This window comes from Physeter macrocephalus, chromosome 9 (assembly GCF_002837175.3).
Source record: "Physeter macrocephalus isolate SW-GA chromosome 9, ASM283717v5, whole genome shotgun sequence".
NCBI classification, from domain to species: domain Eukaryota; kingdom Metazoa; phylum Chordata; class Mammalia; order Artiodactyla; family Physeteridae; genus Physeter; species Physeter macrocephalus.
Genome location: NC_041222.1, coordinates 32648502 through 32660102, shown reverse-complemented (window position 1 = coordinate 32660102; position 11601 = coordinate 32648502). Strand labels below are relative to the sequence as shown.

Below are 11601 nucleotides of genomic sequence, written 5' to 3'. Positions count from 1 at the left end.
TCCCAGTACCACTTATTGAAGAGGCTGTCTTTTCTCCATTGTATATCCTTGCCTCCTTTTTCAAAAATAAGGTGACCATATGTGCATGGGTTTATCTCTGGGCTTTCTGTCCTGTTCTGTTGATCTATATTTCTGTTTTTGTGCCAGTACCATATTGTCTTCATTACTGTAGCTTTGTAGTACAGTCTGAAGTCAGGGAGTCTGATTTCTCCAACTACGTTTTTTTTCCCCTCAAGACTGCTTTGGCTATTCAGGGTCTTTTGTGTCTCGATACAAATTTTAAGATTTTTTGTTCCAGTTCTGTAAAAAATGCCATTGGTAATTTGATAGGGATTGCATTGAATCTGAGGATTGCTTTGCGTAGTATAGTCATTTTCACAATATTGGTTCTTCCAATCCAAGAATATCTCTCCATCTGTTGGTATCATCTTTAATTTCTTTCATCAGTGTCTTATAGTTTTCTGCATACAGGTCTTTTGTCTCCCTAGGTAGGTTTATTCGTAAGTATTTTATTCTTTTTGTTGCAATGGTAAATGGGAGTGTTTCCATAATTTCTCTTTCAGATTTTTCATCATTAGTATATAGGAACGCAAGAGATTTCTGTGCATTAATTTTGTATCCTGCAACTTTACCAAATTCATTGATTAGCTCTCGTAGTTTTCTGGTGGCATCTTTAGGATTCTGTATGTATAGTATCATGTCATCTGCAAACAGTGACTCTTTTACTTCTTCTTTTCCAATTTGTGTTTCTTTTTCTTCTCTGATTGCCGTGACTAGGACTTCCAAAACTGTGTTGAATAATAGTGGCGAGAGTGAACATCCTTGTCTTGTTCCTGATCTTAGAGGAAATGCTTTCAGTTTTTCACCATTGAGAATGATGTTTGCTGTGGGTTTGTCATATATGGCCTTTATTATGTTGAGGTCGGTTCCCTCTCTGCCCACTTTCTGGACAGTTTTTATCATAAATGGGTGTAGAATTTTGTCAAAAGTTTTTTCTGCATCTATTGAGATGATCATATGGTTTTCTTCAATTTATTAATATGGTGTGTCACATTGATTGATTTGCATATACTGAAGAATCCTTACATCCCTGGGATAAATCCCACTTGATCATGGTATATAATCCTTTTAATGTGTTGTTGGATACTGTTTGCTAGTATTTTGTTGAGGATTTTTGCATCTATATTCATCAGTGATATTGGTCTGTAATCTTCTTTTTTTGTAGTATTTCTGTCTGGTTTTGGTATCAGGGTGATGGTGGCCTCATAGAATGAGAGTATTCCTTCCTCTATTTCTTCCTGGTTCAGTCTTGGAAGATTATACCTTTCTAAGAATTTGTCCATTTCTTCCAGGTTGTCCATTTTATTGGCATAGAGTTTCTTGTAATAGTCTCATAGGATGCTTTGTATTTCCGTGGTGTCTGTTATAACTTCTCCTTTTTTTCATTTCCAGTTTTATTGATTTGAGTCCTCTCCCTCTTTTTCTTGATGAGTCTGGCTAATGGTTTATCAATTTTGTTTCTCTTCTCAAAGAACCAGCTTTTAGTTTTATTGATCTTTGCTATCTCTTGGTTATTTAGTAACGTTTTGTTTAGCCTCCGTGTGTTTGTGTTTTTTTACATTTTTTTCCTTGTAATTGACTTCTAATCTCATAGCGTTGTGGTCAGAAAAGATGCTTGATATGATTTCAATTTTCTTAAATTTACTGAGGCTTGATTTGTGACCCAAGGTGTGATCTATCCTGAAGAATGTTCGTGCACACTTGAGAAGAAAGTGTAATCTGCTGGTTTTGGATGGAATGTCCTATAAATACCAATTAAATCTATCTGGTCTATTGTGTCATTTAAAGCTTGTGTTTCCTTATTAATTTTCTGTTTGGATGATGTGTCCATTGCTGTGAATGAGGTGATAAAGTCCCCCACTATTACTGTGTTACTTTCGATTTTCTCTTTTATAGCTGTTAACAGTTGCCTTACGTATTGAGGTGCTCCTATGTTGGGTGCATATGTATTTATAATTGTTACATCTTCTTGGATTGATCCTTTGATCATATGTAGTGTCCTTCCTTGTCTCTTGTAACATTCTTTATTTTAAAGTATGTTTTATCTGAGATGAATATTGCTACTCTAGCTTTCTTTTGATTTCCATTTGCATGGAATATGTTTTCCCTCCCCTCACTTTCAGTCTGTATGTGTCCCTAGGTCTGAAGTGAGTCTCTTATAGACAGCATATATATGGGTCTTGTTTTTGTATCCATTCAGTGAGCCTGTGTCTTTTGTTTGGAGCATTTAATCCGTTCACGATTGAGGTAATTATCGATGTGTATGTTCCTATTATCATTTTGTTAATTGTTATGGGTTTGTTTTTGTAGGTCCTTTTCTTCTCTCGTGTTCCCCACTTGGAGAAGTTCCTTTAGCATTTGCTGCAGAACTGGTTTGGTGGTGCTGAATTCTCTTAGCTTTTGCTTGTCTGTAAAGCTTTTGATTTCTCTGTCGAATCTGAGTGAGATCCTTGCAGGGTAATCTTGGTTGTAGGTTCTTCCCTTTCATCACTTTAAATATATCATGCCACTCCCTTCTAGCTTGTAGAGTTTCTGCTGAGAAATCAGCTGTTAACCATATGGGAGTTTCCTTGTATGTTATTTGTTGTTTTTTCCTTGTTGCTTTCAATAATTTTTCTTTGTCTTTAATTTTTATCAGTTTGATTACTATGTATCTCGGCGTGTTTCTCCTGGGTTTATCCTGCCTGGGACTGTCTGTGCTTCCCGGACTTGGGTGGCTGTTTCCTTTCCCATGTTCGGGAAGTTTTCGACTATAATCTCTTCAAATATTTTCTCGGGTCCTTTCTCTCTCTCTTCTCCTTCTGGGACCCCTATAATGTGAATGTTGTTACGTTTAATGTTGTCCCAGAGATCTGCTAGGCTGTCTTTATTTCTTCGCGTTCTTTGTTCTTTATTCTGTTCCACAGCAGTGAATTCCACTATTCTGTCTTCCAGGTCACTTATCCGTTCTTCTGCCTCAGTTATTCTGCTGTTGATTCCTTCTAGTGTACTTTTCATTTCAGTTATTCTATTGTTCATCCCTGTTTGTTTGATCTTCAGTTCTTCTAGGTCTTTGTTAAACGTTTCTTGCATCTTCTCGATCTTTGCCTCCATTCTTTTTCCGAGGTCCTGGATCATCTTCACTATCATTATTCTGAATTCTTTTTCTGGAAGGTTGCCTATCTCCACTTCATTTAGTTGTTTTTCTGGGGTTTTATCTTGTCCCTTCATCTGGTACATAGCCCTCTGCCTTTTCATCTTGTCTTTCTTTCTGTGAATGTGGTTTTTGTTCCACAGGCTGTAGGATTGTAGTTCTTCTTGCTTCTGCCCTCTGGTGGATGAGGCTATCTAAGAGGTTTGTGCAAGTTTCCTGGTGGGAGGGACTGGTGGTGGGTAGAGCTGGGTGTTGCTTTGGTGGACAGAGCTCAGTAAAACTTTAATCTGCTTGTCTGCTGATGGGTGGGGCTGGGTTCCCTCCCTGTTGGTTGTTTGCCCTGAGGCGACCCAACACTGTAGCTTACCCAGGCTCCTTTGGTGGGGCTTACGGCGGACTCTGGGAGGGCTTACGCCAAGGAGTACTTCCCACAACTTCTGCTGCCAGTGTCCTGTCCTCACGGTGAGACACAGCCACCCCGCGCCCCTGCAGGAGACCCTCCAACACTAGCAGGTAGGTCTGGTTCAGTCTCCTGAAGGGTCAGTGCTCATTCTCCTGGGTCCCGATGCACACACTACTTTGTGTGTGTCCTCCAAGAGTGGAGTCTCTGTTTCCCCCAGTCCTGCAATCAAATCCTGCTAGCCTTCAAAGTTTGATTCTCTAGGAATTCCTCCTCCCGTTGCCGGACCCCCAGGTTGGGAAGCCTGACGTGGGGCTCAGAACCTTCAGTCCAGTGGGTGGACTTCTGTGGCATAAGTGTTCTCCAGTCTTTGAGTCACCCACCCAGCAGTTATGGGATTTGATTTTATTGTGATTGCACTCCTTCTACCGTGTCATTGTGGCTTCTCCTTTGTCTTTGGATGTGGGGTATAATTTTTGGTGAGTTCCAGTGTCTTCCTGTCGATGATTGTTCAGCAGTTAGTTGTGATTTCAGTGCTCTCACAAGAGGGAGTGAGCGCACGTCCTTCTAATCTGCCATCTTGAACCAATCTCCATGGCTGAGAATTTTTGTTCCTCGAGTGACAGAGATACACCGCATGCATTTGGCAAATGACATCAAGATCCCCAAAGAGAGCATGGTGTGTTCAACAGAATATGAATTCTGGAGTGTGACAGATCCAAGTTTGAATTCTGACTCTGTCAGTTGACACTAGGAAGGAAGTGACTTTATTATGAGCTTCACTTGGCTCATCTTTAAAGTATTTGATTAAAACCATTGCACTAATTATATTATGGGAAATGACATGTGATTTCAGCCATAACAAAAAATCTCAGATTTATGGGTTTTAGGCTGCTCAGAATTCAGAAATTCTTCTCTGTTGTTTTTATTTGTTTTTATAAAGCAAGATTTTTCAAAATAGGAACAATTCCTGACACACAGCAAACCCTCAAGTATTTGTTGGCTTCGTAACCTGCTAGTGGGTTCACATGCTACTAGAACCCAGTCTTCTGTCCTCCTGCATGAAGTATCAGTATCACAGCCAGACCTTTCATTGTGAATTCAAGGTCTAGTTCTATCTCATGAGACATTGGAAACTTGGGCAAGGTGTCGCAAAGCATGGAAATGATGAGTATGACATTACAGAAGTGGGCCTCTCATAGAGGGAGGTGGAGGTGGGAAGGCCAAGAATCTTCTTGGCTATGCTGGAGTTTCATCAAAAGATGGTGATCCAAATAAAACAGCAACTTCGATACACATGTTTTAAACAGATAGATTTGCAGATGTCTGAATTGTTTGAAGTATAGTTTTGTCAGAAAGTCCAAACTTCCTTTCTTTTCACCATCTCCCTTGGAGATCAATCTTAGCTTTTAGTAGCTTTGCCTGCCGAGAGAATTTCTCTGTCTCCCTGCACCTATTCCTTCCAGCCCTGTATTTTTAGTTCTTTGTTGGACATCTCAGCTAGGCATCTTGAGTGTGTATTACTGCACTACAAATTCATCATATTCACAAAGTGCTTCCCCAGACTAGATGTTCCTCCCAGTTGCCTGGTTTTCAGAGTACTCTGTTCCTTGTTCCCTGAGTTCAGAAACTCAGTTATTATTGGCTTCTTCCTCACATCTCATTAGTTGAGTCCTACACAGTTTCATATCCAGTTACTTCTAGTGTGTCATCCTTCTCGTTGCCTAGTTCAGGTCCCCCATTGCCTCTCGTCTAGATTATTCAAAGAATTGTCTCTTATACCTCCTATCCATTGTACTCCTTGCTACCAAATTTATTCTATGAGTGGCTTTGCCCCAGTAATATCCCACTCCTCCTCCTAAAAACACTCTTCAGTAAATTCTGTTTGTGAAATTCTCAGGCTGGCCTTCTAGGCCCTCCCTTTTATACATTGTGTGTGGGGTGTGTGTGTGTGTGTGTGTGTGTGTGTGTGTGTGTGCACGCGTGCGCGCGCATGCGCAATGTATTTTATCAGGCTGTGCTCGGGCCAGCTCCTTCAACCACTTACTGTGTTGGGTCATTGTTAAATAAATGAATTCCCCAATTAAAACCAATCCAGGACTTACCCAGATCATTTCACCTCTTCCTTTTAGAGCTGCTCCCTCCACCTGGAATGGTTTTTCCATCTTCCTCCCTCTTTGGTAAAATCCTTCCATTCTCTAAAACCCATCTCCAGCACTATGTCTCTCGTGAAACATAAGCTTTATGTTTGGTTTTTGAACCACCACAGAACTTCATCCTTCCCATCTTGCACCTGGTATTGTAATCATTTTATACTTTTTCATCATGCTTCCTAGATTACAAGCCACTTATGGGCAAGGCAAGTGTCTTACCTGATACTGTATCTCAGCATGACGTCTAAATCAGAGTATGTGGATAAGGAGTATTGATGCATTTAGTTAGGTAGAAAAAGAAAAGGTTTTCAAGCCTGGGCCTCCCTAATTTCTAGAAAGGTTGGCTTTCATTACACATTCCAGTACTCTTTGCTAGCTACACATCAAAGAGTTCGTTGAAATCTGATGATAAGTATGTACTAGAGCTTTCTTTCTTCCAGTTTTGAGTGTCTTATATATATTAATAGAAAACAGGGGGCTACATTATATCCTTAATGCAATTAGGCTCTTGAAATTCTTAATAAGGGAGTTCCTGGAACATAGTAGGTGCTCACAGAGTGGTTGTGGTTGAGTTGAATAATGTCATATTGAAAACCTCAAAAGAAATGGTTTGCCTGATTTCTTAACTATTTAAATTCTCAAGGCTCTTTAAAAACCATTTAGTTATTCTAGAGGGGAGAGAAGGGATGTCTTTTCAAGGAGACTATCATTAAGAATGTATAACACCATCTCTAAACTTGGAATAATCTTCCTTTTTCTTTCTTTAAGATTTAGTCGTCATGACCTCTTAATTGCTAAATCAATTAGCCTATGTCTCCATTGTCATCCCTCAGAATCTCATCCTTTCTCTACAAGCATTACTGCCTTCCCCTCCTTGCCTGAACTGATGCCTGGCTCTCTCCCGAGGAGACCCCTTCACCTGCAGCCCTCCAAGGGGTGCCCTTTCATTTACTTCACATCAGCAGTTGGAGCCAGTGGCAGGGCTGATAAAGGCTATGGTTGATTCCCTCCCCCACCTCCTGTTCCTTTCCAGTCTCTTCCAGAACTGAACTCATTCTACCTTCTTGTGAAAACCCAACCCCTTTCAGGCCTGTGCTGTGGGTCTCTACCTGCTCCTCAGCCTTTTTGGGAGATTTCCCAATTAATTAAAAACTTGACACTTGGTCCACTCAGAGCCTGCCATCATCCTGGGTGTCACTGCTGTTCACAAGGTCAGCCCCCCAGTAACATCATCTCAGGGCTTGGGCCACATCACCTCTAGTGAACCTCTGCCCTTCTCAACTTCAGTTACCTACTTATAGACCCCAAAGAAGACCTTGTCATCAGCCCTCACTGTCACCTCCAGGATCCATGCATGCCATCCAGTACAGCCTTCTCTGCCTCTACCCAGAGAAATCTTGAATTGCAGATCCGTTCCCAGCTTTCTAACTGTCCCTCAAGCCCTGGCTACTAGCTTCCCCCTAGATTGCTGCACTAGCCAGCCCCCTGACTAGTTTGCCCTCTTCCATTCTGCCACCTATAATCCATGCTTCCCCCAACAACCAGAACAATCCTTTGAAAACATGACCTGAATCATGGCGCTCACTGCCCCACACACAAATCTCCAGTGACTTCCCACGCCACTCGGAATAACAGGCCGAACTCCGCCTCACAGCCTACGAGGCCCTTTTTCACGTGGCCCCTGCACCCTCTCCAGCCTGTCACTCTCCCTTGAGTGCCCCTGGCTTTCTCCCTTGCTGCTGCTTCTTAGACTTGCATTGACTGCCCCCTCCTCTACGCGTACAAGACTAGGTCCTCCCTCAGCTCTCAGCTTGCACACCGCCTCGGACCTTGCTGCGTGCCTTCCGTCTCTTTTATCTGAAACTGTGTGTGTGTGTGTGTGTGTGTGAGCGAGCGAGAGAGAGAGAGCGAGAGCGAGCACATTTACTGCTGTCTGAGGTTAGTGATTTATCAGCTTATATGTTAGCTCTTTTCCTTTCTAGGATGTAGGCTCTGGAGGATAGGGACTTTGAATATCTTATTCACCTCTGATTCCCCAGCATCTGATAGTACCTGATTCATATTGGGTATTTAATAAATATTTTCTGACTAAGTGAATAGTGTAAGCATCCTACCTGCCTCTGGCCTTCAGTGTACCATACTCCTCCTCATACCATCTTCCTTTCTTGGCCAAGGAAATTAATATCTGTTCTTTATATTGCAGCCCCATTGCCATGAATTTCCCTGTTCTTCTCACTTTGTCAAATTCCCAGAGTACATGGCCTGTCCATTGTTCATAGCATTGACCATCTGACATTTTAATCTTTATATATGTTTGTATCTCACTAATGAATCAGCCCCTCAGCCCACCTGCCACCTACCCCCAGCCCCCAGAATGTAATTTTTGGAGAATAGGGGGTAGGTGGAGTTTTTTCTCTCTGTTGTATCCCCAGTCCTTTTTGTTGCATCCACAAGTGCTTCTCGCAGTGGGATAACCCAAGAAATATGTAATTGACCATCTGCTCCCCCTTTCCATGTTATTGTCTCTCCTGATTATCCACCTCTCTGACTGTTCTTGCTGGAGGTCCCCTACATGTTGTAAGCATTTTCTTAAATTTTGCATCTCGTCTACTCATTACATAATCTGCCCCAGGATTATTCTTTTCTGCTCCTTTAGCTTCACCTATCACTTCTTTGTGGATGAGCACACATTGACCTTTCTGATCTGAACTCTCTTCTGAATCACAGTGCTCAACTTCTGGTTGAGGTGTTTGGGTTCTCACGTGCCCTCAGGTTGAAGAAAACCATACCATTCACCTCCCCACGTGTGTACACTTCAGTTAAGCTTCCCTGTCACCTTCACTGATGTATTGTGGCCAACTAGCCACCTGGGTTCCGAGCCTGAGAGCCCTGCTCAGCATCTCTGTCTCCCAGGCCACGCGTCCAGCATGTCTCCAAGTCCGTTGCTTCAACCACAGGAATATGTCTCTTGTCTTCCTAGCTTCCCACCACTTCCCCCTCAGCAGTCCCACATACTCCTTCTCTTCTACAGCCCAGTTCTAACCCACTTCTCTGCGTAATTTACAGAGAGAGAGAAAGCCCTCTGCCCTCTGGTCCCCAAATCTGCCACAGCTGCATCCTTTCTGGGGACATTTGGGACTTTGTTGATGATGTCCCCTCAATAATGGGCTGAATTTTGATGCATGTGGCTAGCCTGTAGATTTTTGCATTAAGGAACTATAAACTGTTTTGATTCTAAAACTTCGCCAGTAGGTCCAAGCTCCTGTCCTTCGTCTACCCACAGATGTTTTCCCTTGGTATGTCTTTCATAAACTTCTTCCCATAAACAGAGCACATTCTGAAGCTCCATGCCAAAGACAATGACATCATCTCCAAAGTTGGGCTACTGCCCGTGATGGTTCCCCAAGACAGGCCCTGCTCCTTCCTGCCTACCACCGACACCTCCTGCCTCCTGAAACCCAACATGCGTCCCAGCGGCCTCACTTGCTGACTGTTCCCTGACTTCAGTGCCTTAAGAATAGAGATGTCTGTTGAGGGAGATGCTTTAACTTAAGTTGCATTTTAGAGCCAAATGCTTTCACAACTGGAGGGTTTTCCCTGGAAATGACCTGGAGATGGAGCTGCTGATAGGAACTCACAGGTGGGCCTCTGGGGCAGGCACACAGTATGCTTTTTTAGGTTCTAATTCCATTGGGAATAGGATTACTAAGATTTGTTATTGTCAAGTCTGATGAGACTTAATCCAAAAATTTTTTTTCATTTTTTGGTGGGTCATATGCCATTTCAGTATCTAGGCCTAGATCCTCTTAACACCTTAAAACTTCATAATTTTAGCTTACTGATTTTCATTAGTAAGTCACTTGATTGGAGTGAAGTGATCTATAGGTTAAAATCCTATCACAGACTTCTGAATCACCTGAAGTAGAAGGCAATGCAAGTTTGTAGAGTGCCCTGGAGAAGTAGTTACTATGCTGGGCATTGGTGATCTTATTATAAATTCTCTAAGAAGCGTAGGTAGCCTTCACTCCATTTTAAAGATCAGAACCAAGTAAGGTTCAGAGAGGTTATGTAACTACTGATGTCACACAGCAGCTAGTGAAGAGCTGACATGATATTTGATCATAGATTTAGCTCTGTGGCTCTGAAAGTTATGTTCTTTCCACCATATTCAGTAAATCTGACTTGTTTGCAAATCATACGTAGCACTGAAACTGTTTTATTTCTCGTCTCATTACAGTGATCAGTTAAGTAACATTTTTTGCATTCTCCCTTTCCTATCTTTTCTCCTCGCCACTGCCTTAGAGCATACTCCTTCCACGTTACTGCAGACGGTCAGATGCAGCCTGTCCCCTTCCCCCCGGACGCCCTCATTGGCCCCGGCATCCCCCGCCACGCTCGCCAGATCAACACCCTGAACCACGGGGAGGTGGTGTGTGCGGTGACCATCAGCAACCCCACGCGACACGTGTACACGGGTGGCAAGGGCTGCGTCAAGGTCTGGGACATCAGCCACCCCGGCAACAAGAGCCCCGTCTCTCAGCTCGACTGTCTGGTGAGTGAATGTGGATGAACGTGGTTTAAGCCCTCAGGCAGAAAACAGGACCTGGATGTACCAGCAGCACAGAGAATTGATCCCAAGCGGGTAGTTGTCTTCAGTGATTTGTGCTGTTTGACTCGGAGCGCTGACGAGAAGGTGTGTCTTCTTTCAGTTACTTAAGGTAGATTTATCTGGTTCTTCACGTGTGGCACTTGCTCCAGTGCAGTTTTCATTCACCCTGCCCAGTGCATGGGAACAGGCAGACCACTTGCTTTCCTGTCTGATAAAGGAGTTTAAGAAAACTGCGAGCCCACGATGGTTTCTGTGAGAGTGCACCCAAGTATCAGGATCTGTCACATTGTGAGACAAGAGTAACTTAATACTTCACCTGGCAAACACTAGCTACCCCGTTAGCTGTCTCATGGGTATTCGTCCTCGGGTTATTTAGGAAATTTCAGTTTGATTTTCATCCTTGGACCAGCAGTAGCATGTTTCACGGCAGCACGATGCTAGGTCATTTTAAGGTGACTGCACAAGATTCCCATAACCTCACGAGCTGGGAGGACGTGGTGTTTTCTGTCACGTAACACACCTTGGTCAAGCCTTGCCCCCAGTTGGTGCTGCTTAATCAAGCCCATGCTGTCCCTTGGCCAGGTAACGCAGGGCCGGGCGAACGGAAGGGACCACAAGGTCTCTAACTCCCTGGCACTTGTTTGGCAGCAGAAACAGGGCCTTTCAGCAGCCAGGCCGTGTGTACCCGGTTCCCGGTGTGGCTCTTCCAGGGTTGTGAGGGCTGTTGCGTCTGCGTGTGCAAATGACTCAGGCGGCTGGTTGATTTGCTGGTGCCGAAAGTGGGTCTAGATCTTTGCATTTTCATGCTAATTAAGATTAAATATTCTCAGTACTGAATTTTGTAGATCAAGTTTAAGTACTTCCTTAATTTCATGTAATTTACTAGAATTAATCCACTTTATCATTGTCATAAGTGAAAATAGCTCATTGAAACCAGGAGGGAACACAATACTTTTATGGATTTTTGCTCTCATGTTAATGCTGTTTTCCTTTCCTCATGAATAACCTCTTGATGGGTTTTGTCTCCACAGAACAGGGATAACTACATCCGTTCCTGCCGATTGCTCCCTGATGGTCGCACCCTAATTGTGGGAGGGGAAGCCAGTACCCTGTCCATTTGGGACCTGGCGGCTCCCACCCCGCGCATCAAGGCAGAGCTGACGTCCTCGGCCCCCGCCTGCTACGCCTTGGCCATCAGCCCCGACTCCAAGGTCTGCTTCTCATGCTGCAGCGACGGCAACATCGC

The 11601-nt window shown here is 43.5% G+C and overlaps 1 protein-coding gene across 6 annotated transcripts in view; it reads left to right on the top strand.

The window, feature by feature from the left end:
* The window catches only part of TLE4 (TLE family member 4, transcriptional corepressor), a 152233-nt gene that overhangs the window by 129764 nt on the left and 10868 nt on the right, over positions 1–11601 (top strand). For all 6 annotated transcript variants that reach the window (XM_024126816.3, XM_024126815.3, XM_024126819.3 and 3 more), the window contains one exon: positions 10049–10298. In XM_024126816.3, the coding sequence (XP_023982584.1) occupies positions 10049–10298 (250 nt within the window). The remainder of the gene's footprint in view (positions 1–10048; positions 10299–11601) is intronic.